Below are 18,427 nucleotides of genomic sequence, written 5' to 3'. Positions count from 1 at the left end.
ACGTACATACACATGGGTAGTGCAAATCTAATACAATCTGTTATGTACAGTGTAAATACAAATCTGTTATGTACAGTGCAAATGTTTTTTTGTTTTTTTTTCAGAGGAATGAAATGACAGAAGAGGTTGGATGTCTTGGATAAATATAAGAAAGACTAAACTGTGTATTGCACATAGTTATTGCTCAATGGGGCAGTTTATCTGTTCATGAGATGGATAGCCTGAGGGAAAAAACTGTTCCTGTGCCTGACTGTTCTGGTGCTCAGAGCTCTAAAGCGTTGGCCAGAAGGCAACAGTTCAAAAAGGTAGTGGGCAGGGTGAGTGGGGTCCAGAGTGATTTTTCCAGCCTTTTTCCTCACTCTGGAAGAGTATAGTTCTTGAAGGGGGGGGCAAGGGGCAACCAATAATCCTCTCAGCAGTCCGAACTATCCTTTGTAGTCTTCTGATGTCTGATTTCGTAGCTGAACCAAACCAGACAGTTATTGAAGTGCAGAGGAGAGACTCAGTGACTGCTGAGTAAAACTGTATCAGCAGCACCTGTGGCAGGTTGAATTTCCTCAGCTGGCAAAGGAAGTACAACCTCTGCTGTGCCTTTTTCACAATGGAGTCAATGTGGGTCTCCCACTTCAGGTCCTGTGAAATGGTAGTGCCCAGGAACCTGAATGACTCCACTGCTGCCACAGTGCTATTTAGAATGGTGAGGGGGGGTCTGTGTTGGGGTGTTCCTCCTAAAGTCCACAATCATCTCCACCGTTTTGAGCGTGTTCAGCTCAAGGTTGTTTTGACTGCACCAGACAGCCAGCTGTTTAACCTCCCTTCTGTATGCAGACTCATCATCATCTCGGATGAGGCCGATGACAGTGGTGTCATCTGCGAACTTCAGAAGCTTGACAGAGGGGTCCTTGGCGATGCAGTCATTGGTGTAGAGGGAGAAGAGTAGTGGGGAGAGCACACATCCCTGGGGGGCACCAGTGCTGACTGTACAGGTGCTGGAAGTGAGTTTCCCCTGTCTCACAAGCTGCTGCCTGTCCGTCAGAAAGCTGGTAATCCACTGACAGATAGACAAGGAACAGAGAGTTGGTGTAATTTATTCTGGAGTATAGCTGGGATGATGGTGTTGAAAGCCGAACTGAAGACCACAAAAAGGATGCTTGCATATGTCCCTGGTCTCTCCAGATGTTGCAGGATATGATGCAATCCCATTTTGACTGCATCATCCACAGACCTGTTTGCTCGATAAGCAAATTAAAGGGGATCACGAAAGGGTCCAGTGATGTTCTTCAGGTGGGCCAAAACCAATCTCTCAAATGATTTCATGACCACAGATGTCAGGGCAACAGGTCTGTAGTCATTAAGTCCTATGATTTTTGGTTTCTTTGGGATGGGTATGATAGTGGAACATTTGAAGCAGCATAGGACTTCACATTGCTCCAGTGATCTATTGAAAATCTGTGTGAAGATGGGGGCCAGCTGGTTAGCACAGGATCTAAGACATGCAGGTGAAACGCCATCTGGGCCCTGTGCTTTCCTTATCCTTTGCTGTCGAAAGACGTGGCTCACATTATCTTCACAGATCTCAAGTGCAGGTTGAGCTGCAGGAGGGGTGAGGAGGGGGGTTGCAGGAGGTGTTGGTGTTTGTATGAAATGAAGGTCAGAGTGGGTGTGGGGTGTGAGATTGGGCCTTTCAAATCTACAGTAGAACACATTCAGGTCGTCAGCCAGTTGTTGGTCCACCACAGGGTTGGGTGCAGGAGTCCTGTATTTCATAAGTTGTTTCATGCCACTCCAGACTGATGCAGGGTCGTTAGCTGAAAACTTGTTTTTCAGCTTCTCAGAGTATCTTCTTTTAGCCACTCTGATTCCCTTATTCAGTGTGTTCCTGGCCTGATTGTACAAGACTTTATCCCCAACACTGTAAGCATCCTCTTTGGCCTGACGAAGCTGCCTGAGTTCTGCTGTAAACCATGGTTTGTCGTTGTTAAATGTTAAATAAGTCCTAGTTGGAATGCACATATCCTCACAAAAACTGATATATGATGTAACAGTATCTGTGAGCTCATCCAGATTGGTGTCTGCAGCCTCAAAAACACTCCAATCAGTGCAGTCAAAGCAGGCTTGTAGTTCCAGCTCTGCTTCGTTGGTCCATCTCTTTACAGTCCTTAATACAGGCTTAGCTGATTTAAATTTCTGTCTGTAGGTTGGAAGAAGATGAACCAGACAGTGATCAGATAGTCCCAAAGCTGCTCTAGGAACAGAGCGATATGCATCCTTTATTGTTGTGTAGCAGTGATCCAGTACATTTCTGTCTCTGGTTGGGCATGTAATGTGCTGTTTATATTTGGGCAGTTCAGGTGTGAGGTTTGCTTTGTTAAAATCCCCAAGAATAATAATAACTGAGTCTGGGTATTGTTGTTCTGTGTCTGTGATTTGATCAGCCAGCTGTTGCAGCGCTGTGTTCAAACACGCATTTGGCGTGATATACACACTCACAAGAATAAACGAGGAAAACTCCCGCGGCGAGTAGAAAGTCTTACAGTTAATAAAGAGCGCTTCCAAATTAGGACAGCACATCCTCTTTAACGTTGTTACATCTGTAAACCAACTTTCATTGATGTAAAAGCATGTTCCACCGCCTCTCTTTTCCCTGTTAACACCGCGATGCGATCCGCTCTGAACAGCTGAAAGCCCGGCAGATGTAATGCGCTGTCCGGAATGGCTTCACTCAGCCAGGTTTCTGTGAAGCACAAGGCAGCAGAGGTTGAAAAGTCCTTGTTTGTGCAGGTGAGGAGATGTAGTTCGTCCATTTTGTTAGGGAGAGAGCGGAGATTTGCAAGATGAATGCTCGGCAGCGTTGTTCGAAAGCCGCGCCGACAGACCCTGACCAGCGCGCCTGCTTGTCTCCCTTGCCTGCATCTCCTAGCGCGTTTAAACAACACAGCCACGCCTCCAACTAGAATGTCAAAAAAAAAACGTCAGAATATTCAAAATCCAGGAAAATATCGACTGGTGTATGCTGTCGAATGTTCAGCAGTTCGTCTCTGGTAAAACTGACTGAAAAAAGATTACTAAACACAGGACAAACATGTTGGGCCTCATGTATTCACATAGAAGACAAAGGCAGGCCTAACAGTCGTAAAAACCTAACTCAAGCCCCCACCTTCCAAGTCGTAAATCTTACTGATAAAAATCGTGCCAAAATCAAACAAAGGGAGTCCAAAACAGACTACAAATCCATGAAGCCTTGCTCACTAAAGGATCGAACTCTCAACTCCTACTGGATGAGGCACACAACAGAACGTCCCTCAAACATGACATCATCAAGAGTTGAAATACCTCTGAAATGTTTTGTGAGTTGCTTCCAGCGACTTTGTTTGCAGCGTGTGGACGCAGCTCTTTGCTGCTCTCAGGTGCAACCTCGTGGCACAAGGAAGTAACGTCCGACTTGAAACTGTGGCCATACAATCTCCATCTCGCTGGATGAGTTGAGATTACTCTGTGTTCAACCGAACACTCTAACGGATCCGAAGGAGATCGCCAAGCAATTCGCATCTTCATCCGTTTGCCTACAGAAGTGAAGAGATTAAAGATTTCTCTTCCATCTTCAATCAAGTCGACATTTCTGAGTTCTCCGCCAGCCCGCCGAGAATCAACAGCTGTGCCCGTCGACAGAGCAAAGAAACGGCCTCCCGTCATCACACGAGCCTCAAGGAACCGGGTCAGAGTTAAAGGACGGAGGAAAACACATTCTACCTGTGTCCTCATGCGATTCAAGTAAGAGGTTTACGTCTAGGCAGAGATAGAATATTATATTGTGTTATTCTTGTGTTTCAAGGTTTTTGCTTGTACAGTTTACGGACCACCATGTCCGCTCATTATTAAAACTCAGGGTATTAATTATCACAAATTTGTTTTGCTGTATTGTGGTCCAACCAAATTGGATTGTTGTGCAATTTCACCATCGCGGGTGAGACACCAACTGAGTTCATCCATTAAAGAGTCAAATAACGCAGGACTTTTATGAGCCCCCGCTCGTAAAACCGCGTCTCTGAGTGATAAACTGAGAGCTGCTTTCTCTCCCACTATCGCGAAATCGGCTTTAGGGCTGTCACTTCTCTCTCTCTCTCTCTCTCTCTCTCTCTCTCTCGTAATAACCACACTGACACACACACACACACTGTCACACACACTGTCACACACACACCTTATGTGTTATAGGATAATTTTATTTCCATATCTAATCATATCACTGTTTAGTTTGTAGTTGTAAGTCGGAAGTTTATTGACTGCATTGTATTAATTATTAATTGATATTACTGCATAAATAAACTTTGTTTATATTACAAAGAGAAGTGTTTTGGTTTGTTTTGCATACGCCTGTGTCATGCTGACGGGATGTCAGTGCTCGGATTCAAACCTTCATTCATTGTTTTTTTCCCGAAAATCGATATTCTTCGGATGTCGATTTTCCTAAGAAAACAATCTGAAATTGAGACTGTTTTACTATTTGGTTATTAGTCCCTGATTCCAGGGTGGTGCCCCGTAAATGTTAATCCTTATTAATATTCTACTGATTTTTGATAATTGATAATTATCTTTGATGATTGAATTTGAATGATCAATAAGCTAGTGTTAATTTTAATTAATGTTTCATTGATGTTAACAATTAACGATTATCTTTGATAATTGTTGATTTAAAGGATTTGAAAAAGCTAACATTGATTCTCATCAATGTTCTATTGATTTTAATAATTAATAATTATCTTTGATAACTATTAATTGTTGCTAATAACCAAACTTGCTCCTAAACGTAGCACACTACATTTACTGGAGCCCCATATGAGGTTTTAATGAGTTAGATTCAATTAATTAATTTCAATATTAATTAATAACTAAAGAAAGAATTATTAATTATTTCTGTTAGTAACACTGATCTAAACAACCAGTAAAGCCCTACAAACAAAAATAACAAAACAATAGAAGTGCTCCACACCAAGGCGGCCATTCGCAGCACCATCATGATGTAAAAAAAAATATATATATATGTCAAACTACATTGTGTTAATGTTTGACACAGTTAAAATATTGTCTACCTTAAAAACGACTGAAGTTTGATTAGTGGTTAAACATGTTAAGATGGTTCCCTTGTACCTGAATGAACGGCTCCATTCCAGAATAAAATTAAATATGCTGAAAATCACAATATTACAGTTCTTATATAGTGACAGGGCTGGAAGTCTTGAAGAAGTTAGAGAAAAGAGGACACTGGTGGCAGTTTATGAGAGCTGCTGTGCCCTGCGGGCTTCCATCGTGCCGTGCACAGTGCGTTTTAGTTTATAAACAAATTTAGCGCTTATAACTTTCTTCTTCCCAAAAATTCAGAAATATTTGGGGTTTTTCTGTGTGTGTGTGTGTGTGTGTGTGTGTGTGTGTGTGTGTGTGCTTTGTAATTGTGGTGAAAAATAATTGTAGCGAAGTTGAATACTTCATTTTTAGTAGTTGTAATTCGTTACTTTCCACCTTTGCATATATACACTGTACATATATATATATATATATGACACTTTGGGATTTTTAGGAGAGGGAACCCTAACACCACCACCACCTGTGAGGTTGATTTATATAAGATGAGGTTTCTAAAGGAACAGCACTTGAGAAAACAGATTAGGATATGGATGGAGACCATTCAGAAATAGTTTTAGAATCAAGATCGGGGGGGGGGGAGGGCCTGGGTAGCTCAGCAAGTAAAGACGCTGACTACCACCCCTGGAGTTGTGAGTTCAAATCCAGGGTGTGCTGAGTGACTCCAGCCAGGTCTCCTAAGCAACCAAATTGGCCCGGTTGCTAGGGAGGGTAGAATCACATGGGGTAACCTTCTTGTGGTCGCTATAATGTGCTTCGCTTTCGGTGGGGTGCATGGTGAGTTGTGCGTGGATGCCGCAGAGAATAGCATGCAGCCTCCACATGCACTATGTCTCCGTGGTAATGCGCTCAACAAGCCACGTGATAAGATGTGCGGATTGACGGTCTCAGAGGTGGAGGCAATTGAGATTCGTCCTCCGCCACCCGGATTGAGGTGAGTCACTACGTCACTATGAGGACTTAGAGCGCATAGGGAATTGGGCATTCTAAATTGGGGAGAAAAAGGGAAGAAAAAAAGAAAAAAAAGAATTAAGATCAGTGGAAAAGCAGAACCACTAACAGACAGCATCTATAGTATGGAGCACTGGGTGTACACCACCACCTCAATCCACCCATAACCCCACACCCACATGCAACAGTACCCCACCTCCAACTGTGAGGGAGAGCACCCAGGCCAGTTCACTTACCACTCAGATCAACACTGGTGAACAGCCTTTAAGACAGCCTTTATACACTTACAGTTTTAGTATTTGCAAACAGTCATTACTGTCAAAACCAAATATGTACTTTTTTTTTTCATTTAATGGAAACTACTTTCCTGCATTTATTAATACACATCCTTACTTCTTAGACAATCTTGGCCAATAAAAGAAATTGGAAGCATCCTGATGAGTTTGAACAGTGGCTCATTGTTGCTGGGTTGTTAGGTTGCTGGGAAATGCATTCACCAGCACTGTGCATCCTGAGGCTCTATTCAGCAATGTGAAGCTTTTTCCCACCCTCAGGATAGCCTGCCCTTAGTTCACTTGCTGAGTTAGGGCTTCGGTTTTGATGAACTCTATAAAGCCCACGTGGCCCGACAAGCCCAGCCAAATGCCAGACGAAATGGCAAGGGTAGAGTTGATCGATTAGAGGCTGGCTAGAGAGGCTTAGGGTTACCCCCACAAATGTGATTTTTTTTTTCGGAATGTGTGTAAATGCGAGCAAAGATTACAGAAAAGCTGGGGCAGTGTGAATGAACAAAATCTTGCAGTGCCAGAACAGTTACCGGAACGACTTTTCTGAGATTATTTCCGGGATCTCTGAGTGAAAGGGGCTCTAGCAACTAGGGATGTGTCAGGTTGTTCAATTAACCGACTAGTCAGATGGTGGGGATGACTACTAAAATTAATATTCTCAGATGCAATTCTCAAATTAATTGAGACGCAACTACTTGGAGAGCGTTTTTGCATGATGATAGCTGGCTTAACTGTGAAAAACAGTCACCACAGTAGAACTGTCATGATTCTGTCTGGACTGCCCCTTCCTTTTCTGTCAGTTTTGGTTTGTGTGTGTCAGTAGTGTGTCTGAGCACATGGCTTGTTCGTTGTTTGTGCGATGTGCTCTCCCAACTCTGCATGCTTTATAAATCTTACACTGGACTGCATAAATTATATTCTCTCTTAACAACACACCGGCAACTGACTATCAACCAACAGCCTGAATGTCAATACAGCACAATACAACCTACTGTATATTTTATATTTACTATTTTTATTTTTATATATACTATTCTATTTTTATTGTGTATGTGTGTTCTATATTGTGTGTATTGTATACTGTACATTGTATATTATTATTTGTAAATTGTGTTGCATAAATCTGATGTTTATTGTAAATTGGTTGTCTCATCAATGTCATGACTGCTATGTTGCTCGGAAATGCACCCAAGACTTTCACCCACTTTTGCACTTGTGTATATTTTTGAGTGACAATAAAGGGATTTGATTTTATTTGTTTTCCTCAACCACAACCCCTGATCTAGTCCTTGTTTAGTCCTCATCATGTTAATTGGTTTCATCTGTTCCTAAGGTGTTATCCTCCCTATATATCGAATCCTCTACCCTCATGTCTCACTTGTTTCACTTGTTTGGTTCATTCAAGTTTTGCTGCAGTCTGTCTTGTGTTTGTTTACATTTGAGAACCATTTTGTAGTTTCTTGTTTCTGTTGTTTTCTCCATTGTGAGTGTTTTTGTTTCTGTTTTGATTTTTTGATAATAAAAGCCCATTGATTGTGTCCTGCATGACAGAACAATCTGGCCACACTGGCCCCAGCGGGAATCATGGGCAGTTTTTTTGAAAACCTTTTCTCCTGCTGTCAGAAGAGCGTTCCATGCTGAAAAGCTTTTCAATCTCCATCAGGAGGACACGTCATGAAGGAGTATGCTTCGGAATTCCCGGTGTTGTCCTCGGGTCTGCCTGATGGACTTGTTCACTAATTGAGTCTATTGTCTGTTGTCTGCCAGAAAATGCCAGAGTCTGCCTCTGACCGCCGGGAGGCGCCCGAGTCTGCCGCTGACTGCCAGGAGGCGCCCAAGTCTGCCGCTGACCACCAGGAGTCCGCTGCAATTCTTCCAGCCACTCTGAAGTGGAGGAGGAAGAGACAGGTCCTGGCGCCTTTGTTCACTGGGTCCAAGTTTATTGCAGCTTCCCAAAAGGGGCCAGAGTCCGCTGTAGCTCCCAAGGAGGCGTCTGTGTTCGTTGCAGCTTTCCAGAAGGGACCCCAATCTGCTACAGTTCCCCAGGAAGTGCCTGTGTTCACTGCAGCTCCTCAGGAGGGGTCCGAGATCGCTGCAGCTTCCCAGTCCCTTCTCCAATGGCCACCAACATCCTACCCATCTCCCCAGCAATCAGCGAGAACAGCTAGCAATACATCGCAACCAGCCAGAACACCCTTGCAACCATTTAGTAATGCAATGTCAGTCTGTCTGACTGTAAGTTCTTTATAACTTTAAAAACAACTTTAAACAAGTCTTTGCCTGGCTAACATCAAAGTTTTTCTTGACAAACTTTACCTATTAAGTTGTTTATAGAACTGTTGCATTTAAAGAAAGTCTTATTCGCAATCAACAGTAACATAAACAAGAAGTTAATAAAAGTAATTTGCATGCAGAGTAGCTTATAACAACACTCTTATTCATAATTCAGCGCCTGCCAAAATCGTGCTGGATGGGAGATATTACCTGTTTCTCAATACACATCAGTAAGCCTGTGGGTGTAGAGTGTGTTGTGTAAATGCTATTCCAGGAGTTCTTCTCATCACTGTCAGGATTAAAATGTGCTGACAGCAGCCCGGTTTATGGAGCAAGGGTCAGAGATCCTAACCATCCTGCAAGGTGAACTGCCTTTAGGTACAGTAGCAAAGCATTCATTAGCTCCTTCAAGGAGTACTGAAGCAGTGATTGGCAGAATGGGATGACACAAATATATTGGTGTCAGAGAATTCACTTGAATCTGTTACCCTATTAACGAACTGTGGGTGTGACTGGATGGAATAGTATCTCTAATCGTCACTCAAGTAAGGTTGGGCGGGTTTGAAGATACAAAACAATTGTAGGAAATTACACGTTCCAAATTGCTGTGCAAAATAATGCATGCCATTTGGTCTGATTCATCATTTTGCCAGGTGTATGAACTACAGTTCACCAGATGCGCCAGCTCATCTCTCCAGTGTTCCACTTCATTAGACATTATTTACTAGACAATTTATAGACAATGTAACCTAGCATAATGATTTACTTTTCCTCTCTCTCTCTCTCCATCAGACATCTAGGGACACACAGACATCGACAGGTGCACTGGATAATAGTGAGGATTTGATCTCACCGGAAAGAAAGATTAAAGAAAGGGAGTGTCACCTAAAGGCATTATTAAAAAACAAACGGGATCCCGCTAAGCCTGCCATCAGCGATCAGATGAAAAGTGGGCAGAGATTTGAGATTTGGAGTTTGCTTTCCCTGAGAAACAAACAGCTGAGGACATGACCTGTCCTCACCAGACATGCCATCATTTAGACAGCTGTCAGGTGGGCCAAGCTTTTTATTTTAACTTATTAGACTCTGTTCCAAGATGCCATCATTTTACTTAAATGACAGCACATATTGTATGTATATTACAAGTTTCTGTTTTCCCTACAGACCAGCTTGCTGTCATACTGTATATTTGCTGACTGATCTTGTGATATGGGAATCATGGAGGGAAAAGTCTCTAAATGCAAATATATATATGCACACACACACACACACACACACACACACACACACACACACAGTATATGGGGGGGAGAGACCAGGGTTAGTTGTCACACTGGGAAGTTGTCAAAATGGATATCTCAGTATCTATAATGTTTTGAGACAATAGTCTCAAAGGTAAATTGTAGGTACATTTTAAATGAAAGTCTGAACAACGTTCTAGACAATGGATGGATGGATAGATAGATTTTATATAATTGTCTTTAACACCTCTTTTAGCTGCTCATCATCTCCCCCCAGTGGCATGGTCTAGTATGATTTGTCTTTGGTGTGATGACACCATTCTTGAAACATTTAATGATTCAGCGGGTTGAAGGAGCCACACACAGGTATAAAGTCTGTTGGGTTGTGAGAGCTGTTTATGGTGAGCTGGACTGTTAGTGCAGAACATGCAACTCCAAGTTTGACAGCCTGAGGGTATGTGTATACATGAGACACGTTTTTCGCTCATGACTTTATCTACATCAGTTCTCTGGATGTCGAGTCCAAGGCTGTTGCCAGCAGCCAGGATCTCATTCTGACAGGGAAAACCCCTCTCCCATAACTCCCTCAGGCACTCCTTTGCCATAAATTATGGAGCACGGGACAGTATGTCTACACCTGTGTTGGTAGTCTCCCTCTAGGATGGTAAGAATGTGCTTCAAAGAGCACAACATCTGCAGCATTGGAAGGTCATGGTCGAGCTTGACCCATATTTGGCACTGAGCGAAACCCTCTCTTATTTCCTTTTCACTATCTTTCAATCTTCATTTGTGGTTGTCATCCTGACAATCTGTGTTTTCACCCAATTTATCAAATATTTGGCTCTCTTAGCATGCTTGGCTCTCTCGGGATAGTTCGCCCAAAAATGAAAATTCCCTCGTCATGATGTCACCCCCTCATTTTGTTTTAAACCTGTATGACTTTCTTCTGTGGAACTTAAAAGGATATGTTAGGAAGAATGACAACCATCACCATTCACTTGATACACCATTGTATTGAAAAATGATACAATGTAAGTGAATGGTGTCTAAGTCTAACATACTACCATCTCATTTGGTGTTCCAAGTCACAGATGTTTGGAACAACATGAGTAGAATATAAAGAGTAAATAATGACAGAATTTTAATTTTGCAGTGAACTATAGTTTTAAATCTGTTCAATGCTGGAACACTTTTCTAGTTTGTTCTGTCTCTCATTCATAATAATTACTTAAAGCAGTTACCTTCTAGACCTAGCGGCTACAGAGAAACCCGTATTTTGGACACTGAGCAAACAAATCATTTTGAGCATGCCTGCACTTGTGCAGCTTAAATAAAGTGTCAAGGTGAAAAACAAGCTCTCTGCAAGCTGCAACTGCATGTTTGTGTGTGTATGTGTCCTTTTCACTCCATTTTCTGTTTCCTGCACCCCTTAATCCCATCCTGCCTGGATCAAAGCAAAATATAGGGTTCTGGGCTGTTTTTTTTTTTTTTGTTTTTTTTTTTTAAATCACCACAATCTGTTTTATTTAGAATTGTTCCTCATCCATTCTTATTCTCCTTCCTCAGACTCCTGCTGCTTCAAAACTCCAGCACCACAATATCCACCTCCACCCATGCACATGTGCAGAAAGCATTACTGTTCCACCTAATGGGGCATCCAAAGCAAGTTCAGGGATAAGGTTACCTCAAGCAGGTATAGCACTGCATGGAGCCCAGCCAGAGAGAGGACTGGGGGGAGACATTAACAGAGATTATGCTTGATTGTGCCTGGTCCAGCAAGATCCCCTCACGTAGACACCTGGGAGTGCGAATGAGAGTATCTGTTAAATCCGTCATCAGTCTAGTACATTCCTGCATCTCACATGCACTCTGGCCATATTATTGCCATTGCTTGCCAATGCTTTTGGCTGCCTGGTGTCTCTAACACTCAGGTCAGATTCATTTTTATTCAAATAGACAGTAGAGACACACTCTTAAAACTCTTAAATTAACATCCCCACTCACAGAGGCTGAGAAAGAAAATTAAAACCAGGTCCAAGTGTTGTTTACATCTGAGCTGTTGGATAAGGTTTGGGTTTCAGCTAGTTTAAGCTTATTTACAGCAAACATTTAGCCACATGTCACCTAATTCCATGTAAATGGTTTGTAACAATTCCTTGATGATATAAATATCTAAACACCATAACAGCCATTTGAACAACATCAAATTAGTGAAACTTTAGAAGATTAAAAAAGAGCTTTCTTGATAAGAACTGTTTTATGTATGGAGCAACATAATTTGGAGCAAAATAACAAACCTCAGATTCAGGGACTGAATTTTACAACATAAAATTCCAGTGTGGGTAATATAGCATGCATGGACACTTTATTGACTGCTCTTTATGTTTTAAGTAAAGTGACTTGCCTGCCCTAAGGGTGCCAATGGTTCACAGAGCATAGTTAAATGCTTTCCACCTGTCATCAGGAAATGTATGTGAAAAGCCCCACAAACTGTGACACGTGGGCATCAAACTGATTTCTTTCTTTTTTTTTTCTCCACAAAAAATTGCTCGTGAAGATCAAGATTGTAGAAGCCAAATAATTAATCAAGATTACTAAAGATTACACAAGAACAAAGATACTTGTATATTAACCTACAAGAACAACATAAATTCACAAAACTTGACACCAGAAAACTCAAAGGGTTAAATACTCATAAGATTTGAATAAGATTTACTCATAAGTAAATCTTACTCATAAGATTTGAATAAGATTCAAAAAGACTAATGGGATAACAAAGAACAGGTGTGAACAATCAGGGAAGGAACAAAGATCAAACCAAGAAGATCTAATATACCTGGAGAAAGCTAACTGCTGGCATCCCCATTCATCTCAATGGCAGTTGCTCGGATGGAGCAGGTCACCCACAAGTACACAACCTTCTTGCTGCCATCTTTACTCATAGACACTCAGTTGTGGTTACGAAAAGTTTTTGAGCCAATCAACTGAGCTGTAAATACAATGTGAATGATGCGTACTATTTAAAGTCAGATGTGGAATATTTGTACTTGATATCTAAGATCTCTGACCATAAAGGCATTTCATTGCCCAATGTGTATGCATACGGAAACAAAACTGCAATGCTCCCGTTAGCTTAGCATGTGTTCGACTGTCAACAAAGATGTCTCCTAGAAAGCAAACTGCAGAAGATAAACAATAATATGCAATGCTAGCATTTGTTCTATAGGTGTATCATTATCAAAAGGCAGTTTGATTTACTGTGTTTTACACGCCTGTCTCTGCAAACATTTCCTAGCAACAACATTACAGAAGATAAACAATGCTATGCAATGTTAGTTTTTGTTGTACAGGTGCACAATTATCAAAAGAAAGTATTTTACACACCTGTCTCAGCAAACCTTTGCTATACATTTATTATCATGGAATGTGGTAATTTTGACTTATTGGTGATTTTTATTTGCTTAAAAGTAAATATGTATCATTCACTTTGCATTTCTGCATGGATGCCAACATGCTTGATCTACATCACATACTTTTATCTCTGTAAAATCAGAATTGAGGATTTCCGAGTTTCCAAGTTGAAATTCCGACATCTAGTGGTGTTCCATTGCATTTTATCAAGTAGGAACTTGAAAATTCAGACTTTCTGAGTTAAATAGAAACAACATTATCACATTATCTGGAGCTGCAGGAAAATTATGTCATGACAACACAGAGTGGCCTTTAACTGGCGACTATCTGGAGCTTTGGCATGCAAGATGAAATGCAACAGTCCATTTCATGCATTTAGGAGACCTACAAAAAATCAGCCGCTGGCTTAAATATTAAAACTTTAATATTATGTATACACGAATGAGCCAAAATATTATGACCACTCACAGGTGAAGCAAATAACGTTGATCATCTCCTAACAAGGCCACATGTCAAGGTCTGGGTAGATTAGATGGTAAGCGAACAATCAGTTCTCGTAGTCAGTGTGTTGAATGCATGAGAAATGGGCAGGAGTAAAGACCTGAGCAACTTTGACAAGGGCCAAATTGTTATGGCTAGATGACTGGATCAGGGCATCTCTGAAATGGTAAGGCTTGTTGAGTGCTCCTGGTCAGCAGTGGTACCTACTGACAGTAGTCCGAGGAGGGACAAACCAAAAACTGGCAACAGGGTATTGTGCGCCCAAGGCTTATCGATGCGTGAGGGCAACCCTCAGAGTTGGGGAACATTGTCAGAGCAGAAGGAAGTAAGTTTTCTTCCAGGATAAGCTTGATTCATACGTCCTTCGCAAAGACGAATCTGCCCAATTCCAGCCTTGCTGAAGTGGGTGCGAGACACTGTGGCTTGAAGACCTCTCCAGGTCTCTGTCTAACCATTAGACGACCAGGTGGAGGATTAGTGTTGAGGTTACTTCTACTCTGACAATGTTCCCCAACTCTGAGGGTTGGTTTTTCCAGCAGGACAAAGCTCCATGCCACACAGCCAGGTCAATCAAGGTGTGGATGGAGGACCACCGGATCAAGATCCTGTCATGGCCAGCCCAATCTCCAGACCTGAACCCCTTTATTTGGGTAAAGACCAGCGAGTCTACCTGTGCGAGTCCACCAAGCAAGGACACCGACAAGGCGCCACCCACCATAGCACTTAAGTATCTTGTTATTGTATCTCTTATTATTTTCCTTCTATATTCTAACACGTCTACTTCACGAATAACACATGCCTTCAAGCACATCTCTGTTATCTGTTACAGACCGATTACACGATATCGATGCAAGACCAAATGCAACCCACACAACCTACGGCCACTTTGCACTTCAGCACCTGCTCCACTCTCTTTCTCAGTGGGACTCTGGAACTGCCAGTCAGCTGTGAACAAAGCTGACTTCATTCCGGCCTTTGCCACGCAGTCCACCCTCAGCATCCTGGCACTGACAGAAACATGGATACGTCCAGAGGATACAGCAACACCTGCTGCTCTCTCCAACAACTTCTCCTTCTCTCACACCCCTCGACACACCGGTAGGGGTGGGGGAAGAGGTTTGCTCATTCATAACAACTGGACTTTTTCACCACACTCTTCACTATGTAACAATAGTAGTTTTGAATTCCATGCTATTACTACAATGCAACCCACAAAAATCCATGTTGTTGTCATCTATCGCCCTCCAGGTCAGCTGACAAACTTTCTTGAGGAGTTGGATGTCCTGCTGTCCTCCTTGCCGGAGGATGGTAGGACACTTGTGGTTCTTGGTGATTTCAACATACACCAAGACAAGCCCCAGGCCACTGAATTGAATACTCTCCTGGCCTCATTTGACTTGGAAAAACTACACACCACAGCAACTCAGAGATCGGGCAACCAGCTGGACCTCATCTTTACACGTAACTGTACCAACTCAAATATTCTTGTTACTCCTTTACATGTCTCTGATCACTACTTTGTTCAATTCAACATGACACTCCCATCTACATTAAAACAGACTCCACCGTTGGTTTCCTTTCGCCGTAACCTCTGTTACCTCTCACCCTCTTGCCTTTCCACTGCTGTCTCTACATCTCTTCCTACACAAAATATATTTACCACGCTTAATGTAAACACTGCCACAGACACACTAAGCTCTACTTTAACAACCTGTCTAGACAACATCTGTCCTATCTCCACTAGGCCAACACGTGCTACACCACCCAGCCCCTGGTTATCTGACGTCCTTCGTGAACATTGGACTGACCTTAGGGCAGCTGAGAGGAGATGGCGGAAATCTAAAGATCCAGCAGATCTAGGTAAATATCAGTCCCTGCTTGCAACTTTTTCAGATAATGTCAAATCTGCAAAAACCTCCTATTACCAGAACAAGATCAACAGCACCACAGACACTCGCAGCTTGTTTAGAACATTCAACACACTTCTCTGCCCTCCCCCTCCACCGCCTGACACATCACTGACAGCAGATGTCTTCGCCACATTTTTTACTAATAAGGTTGCAGCCATCAGCAGTACATTCTCAGCACCACACCTTGTCAAACACCTGTCTCCTGTATGCAACTCTTCTTTCTCCATGTTCACTCCTCTGAATGACACTGAGGTCCCTAAACTCCTCCTATCCAACCACCCCACCACCTGTTCCCTTGACCCCATTCCTTCCCACCTTCTCCAGGCCATTTCTCCGTCCATCCTACCTGCACTCACACACATAATTAACACATCTCTACTTACAGGCACTTTTCCCACTACATTTAAGCAGGCTCGAGTAACCCCGCTGCTGAAGAAACCCACACTTAATCCCACACAAATAGAACACTACAGACCAGTCTCTCTCATACCATTCATGGCAAAACACTTGAAAGGGCATTTTTCAATCAAATCTCTGCCTATCTCTCACAGAACAAGCTGCTGGATGACAATCAGTCAGGCTTTAAAAGTGGACACTCCACCGAGACCGCCCTGCTGCCTGTCACCGAGTCGCTGAGACGAGCGAAAGCTGAATCCAGATCATCAGTCCTGATTCTGCTGGACCTTTCTGCAGCCTTTGACACAGTCAACCATCAGATATTACTCTCTACCCTTTCCTCGCTGGGCATCACAGGAACTGTGCTTGACTGGTTTAATTCCTATCTCTCCCGTAGGTCCTTCAAAGTAGCCTGGAGAGGTGAGGTATCCAAGACACATCAGCTACTTACTGGGGTACCTCAGGGATCAGTGCTTGGGCCACTTCTCTTCTCTATATACACAACATCACTGGGACCCATCATTCAAGCACATGGTTTCTCTTACCACTGTTACGCTGATGACACGTAACTCTACTCTACTTCTTCTTTCCAGCCCAACGACACCACAGTGACTGCTCGAATTTCTGCCTGCCTGGCGGACATCTCGGCCTGGATGAAGGAGCACCACCTGCAACTCAACCCAGCCAAGACTGAACTCCTTGTTTTTCCAGCCAACCCTGATGTTGAACACAACATCACCGCACAGCTGGGTGCAACTACAGTAACGCCTTCCAAATCGGTCAGAAATCTAGAGGTAACCATCGACAACAGACTAAATTTCACACACCACATCTCAAAGACTGCAAGATCATGTAGATTTACACTCTACAATATCAGGAAGATAAGACCCTTCCTCTCTGAACATGCCACACAACTGCTTGTCCAGTCACTTGTCATAACTAGACTGGACTACTGTAATGCTCTCATTGCAGGCCTCCCTGCATGTGCAACTAGACCTCTCCAAATGATCCAGAATGCAGCAGCACGTCTGGTCTTTAATGAACCAAAGAGAGCACATGTTACACCACTCCTTGTCTCTCTCCACTGGCTACCGGTTGATGCACGTATCAAATTCAAGGCTCTGATGCTGGCATACAGAACTGTTACTGGGTCTGCTCCAGCATACCTAAAATCATTTATGCAGAGCTACGCGCCCACTAGAAGTCTGCAGTCAGCTAAGGAACGTCGCCTTGTTGTACCAACACAAAGAGGCACCAAAACACTTTCCCGGACTTTCAGCTTCATCATACCACGTTGGTGGAACGACCTTCCCAACTCCATCCGTGAAGCTGACTCACTCTCTGTCTTCAAAAAACGACTAAAAAGACATCTTTTCCATGAGCACTTAACCAGTCATTAAAATAAATAAATAAATAAATAAAATTTCTGTTGCACTTTATTCTATTTTGAATACTATTATGATGCTAGTGATACTTTGTAATACAGCACTTTTTATACCACTGTCTCCTAAGATGATTCGCTTATGTTTTCCTCTCTTGTAAGTCGCTTTGGATAAAAGTGTCTGCCAAATGAATAAATGTAAATGTAAAATGTAAACAAAGCCGAGCTGCTTGACTTTTTTGCACCAGGAGTAGCATAAAGTCACCCAACAACAATGTGAAAGACTGGTAGAGAGCATGCCAAGACACATGAAAGCTGTGACAGAAAATCAGGGTTATTCCACCAAATATTGATTTCTGAACTCTTCCTAAGTTAAAACATTAGTATTGAGTTTAAAAATGAATATGGACTTGTTTTCTTTGCATTATTCGAGGTCTGAAAACACTGCATCTTTTTTGTTATTTTGACCAGTTGTCATTTTCTGCAAATAAATGCTCTAAATGACAATATTTTTATTTGGAATTTGGGAGAAATACTGTCAGCACTTTATAGAATAAAACAAAAATGTTTATTTTACTCAAACACATACCTATAAATAGTAAATCAAGCTGTTTTGGTTGCACGAGGGGGACCTACACAATATTAGGATGGTGGTTTTAATGTTGTGGCTGATCGGTGTTGTCATGATTTGTGCAGTGATGAGGCAAGAGAGTTAGGATCCAAATGCAGAACTTTTAATAATAAACAAAAGAAGAGAATACAACTATGAAGGTATCCAAATGCAGAACGTTTAATAATAAACAAAAGAAGAGAATACATCTATGAAGGTAAACAAATTTAACAGCAGTATGCTAGCTTACTACACTCTACATACAAACAAGAATCGACACTGGAAAAAAACAAGAGGATATATATACACTAGGGCTTACAAGGAGA

At 42.3% G+C, this 18,427-nt stretch overlaps 1 protein-coding gene across 1 annotated transcript; it reads left to right on the top strand.

Moving 5' to 3' along the window:
• The first annotated feature begins 8,147 nt into the window (after positions 1 to 8,147).
• LOC127449812 (uncharacterized) lies at positions 8,148 to 17,751 on the top strand. Its single transcript, XM_051713383.1, has 6 exons — positions 8,148 to 8,612; positions 14,263 to 14,902; positions 15,053 to 15,265; positions 15,549 to 15,664; positions 16,266 to 16,530; positions 16,704 to 17,751. Exons 1-4 carry the CDS (start codon positions 8,148 to 8,150, stop codon positions 15,662 to 15,664), a joined length of 1,434 nt encoding a protein of 477 aa, XP_051569343.1. The 3' UTR covers positions 16,266 to 16,530; positions 16,704 to 17,751.
• Positions 17,752 to 18,427: the final 676 nt, after the last annotated feature.

This window comes from Myxocyprinus asiaticus, chromosome 2, assembly GCF_019703515.2.
Source record: "Myxocyprinus asiaticus isolate MX2 ecotype Aquarium Trade chromosome 2, UBuf_Myxa_2, whole genome shotgun sequence".
Taxonomy (NCBI): domain Eukaryota; kingdom Metazoa; phylum Chordata; class Actinopteri; order Cypriniformes; family Catostomidae; genus Myxocyprinus; species Myxocyprinus asiaticus.
The sequence above is the reverse complement of the archived record's forward strand: the minus strand, read 5'-3'. Positions and strand labels throughout refer to the sequence as shown.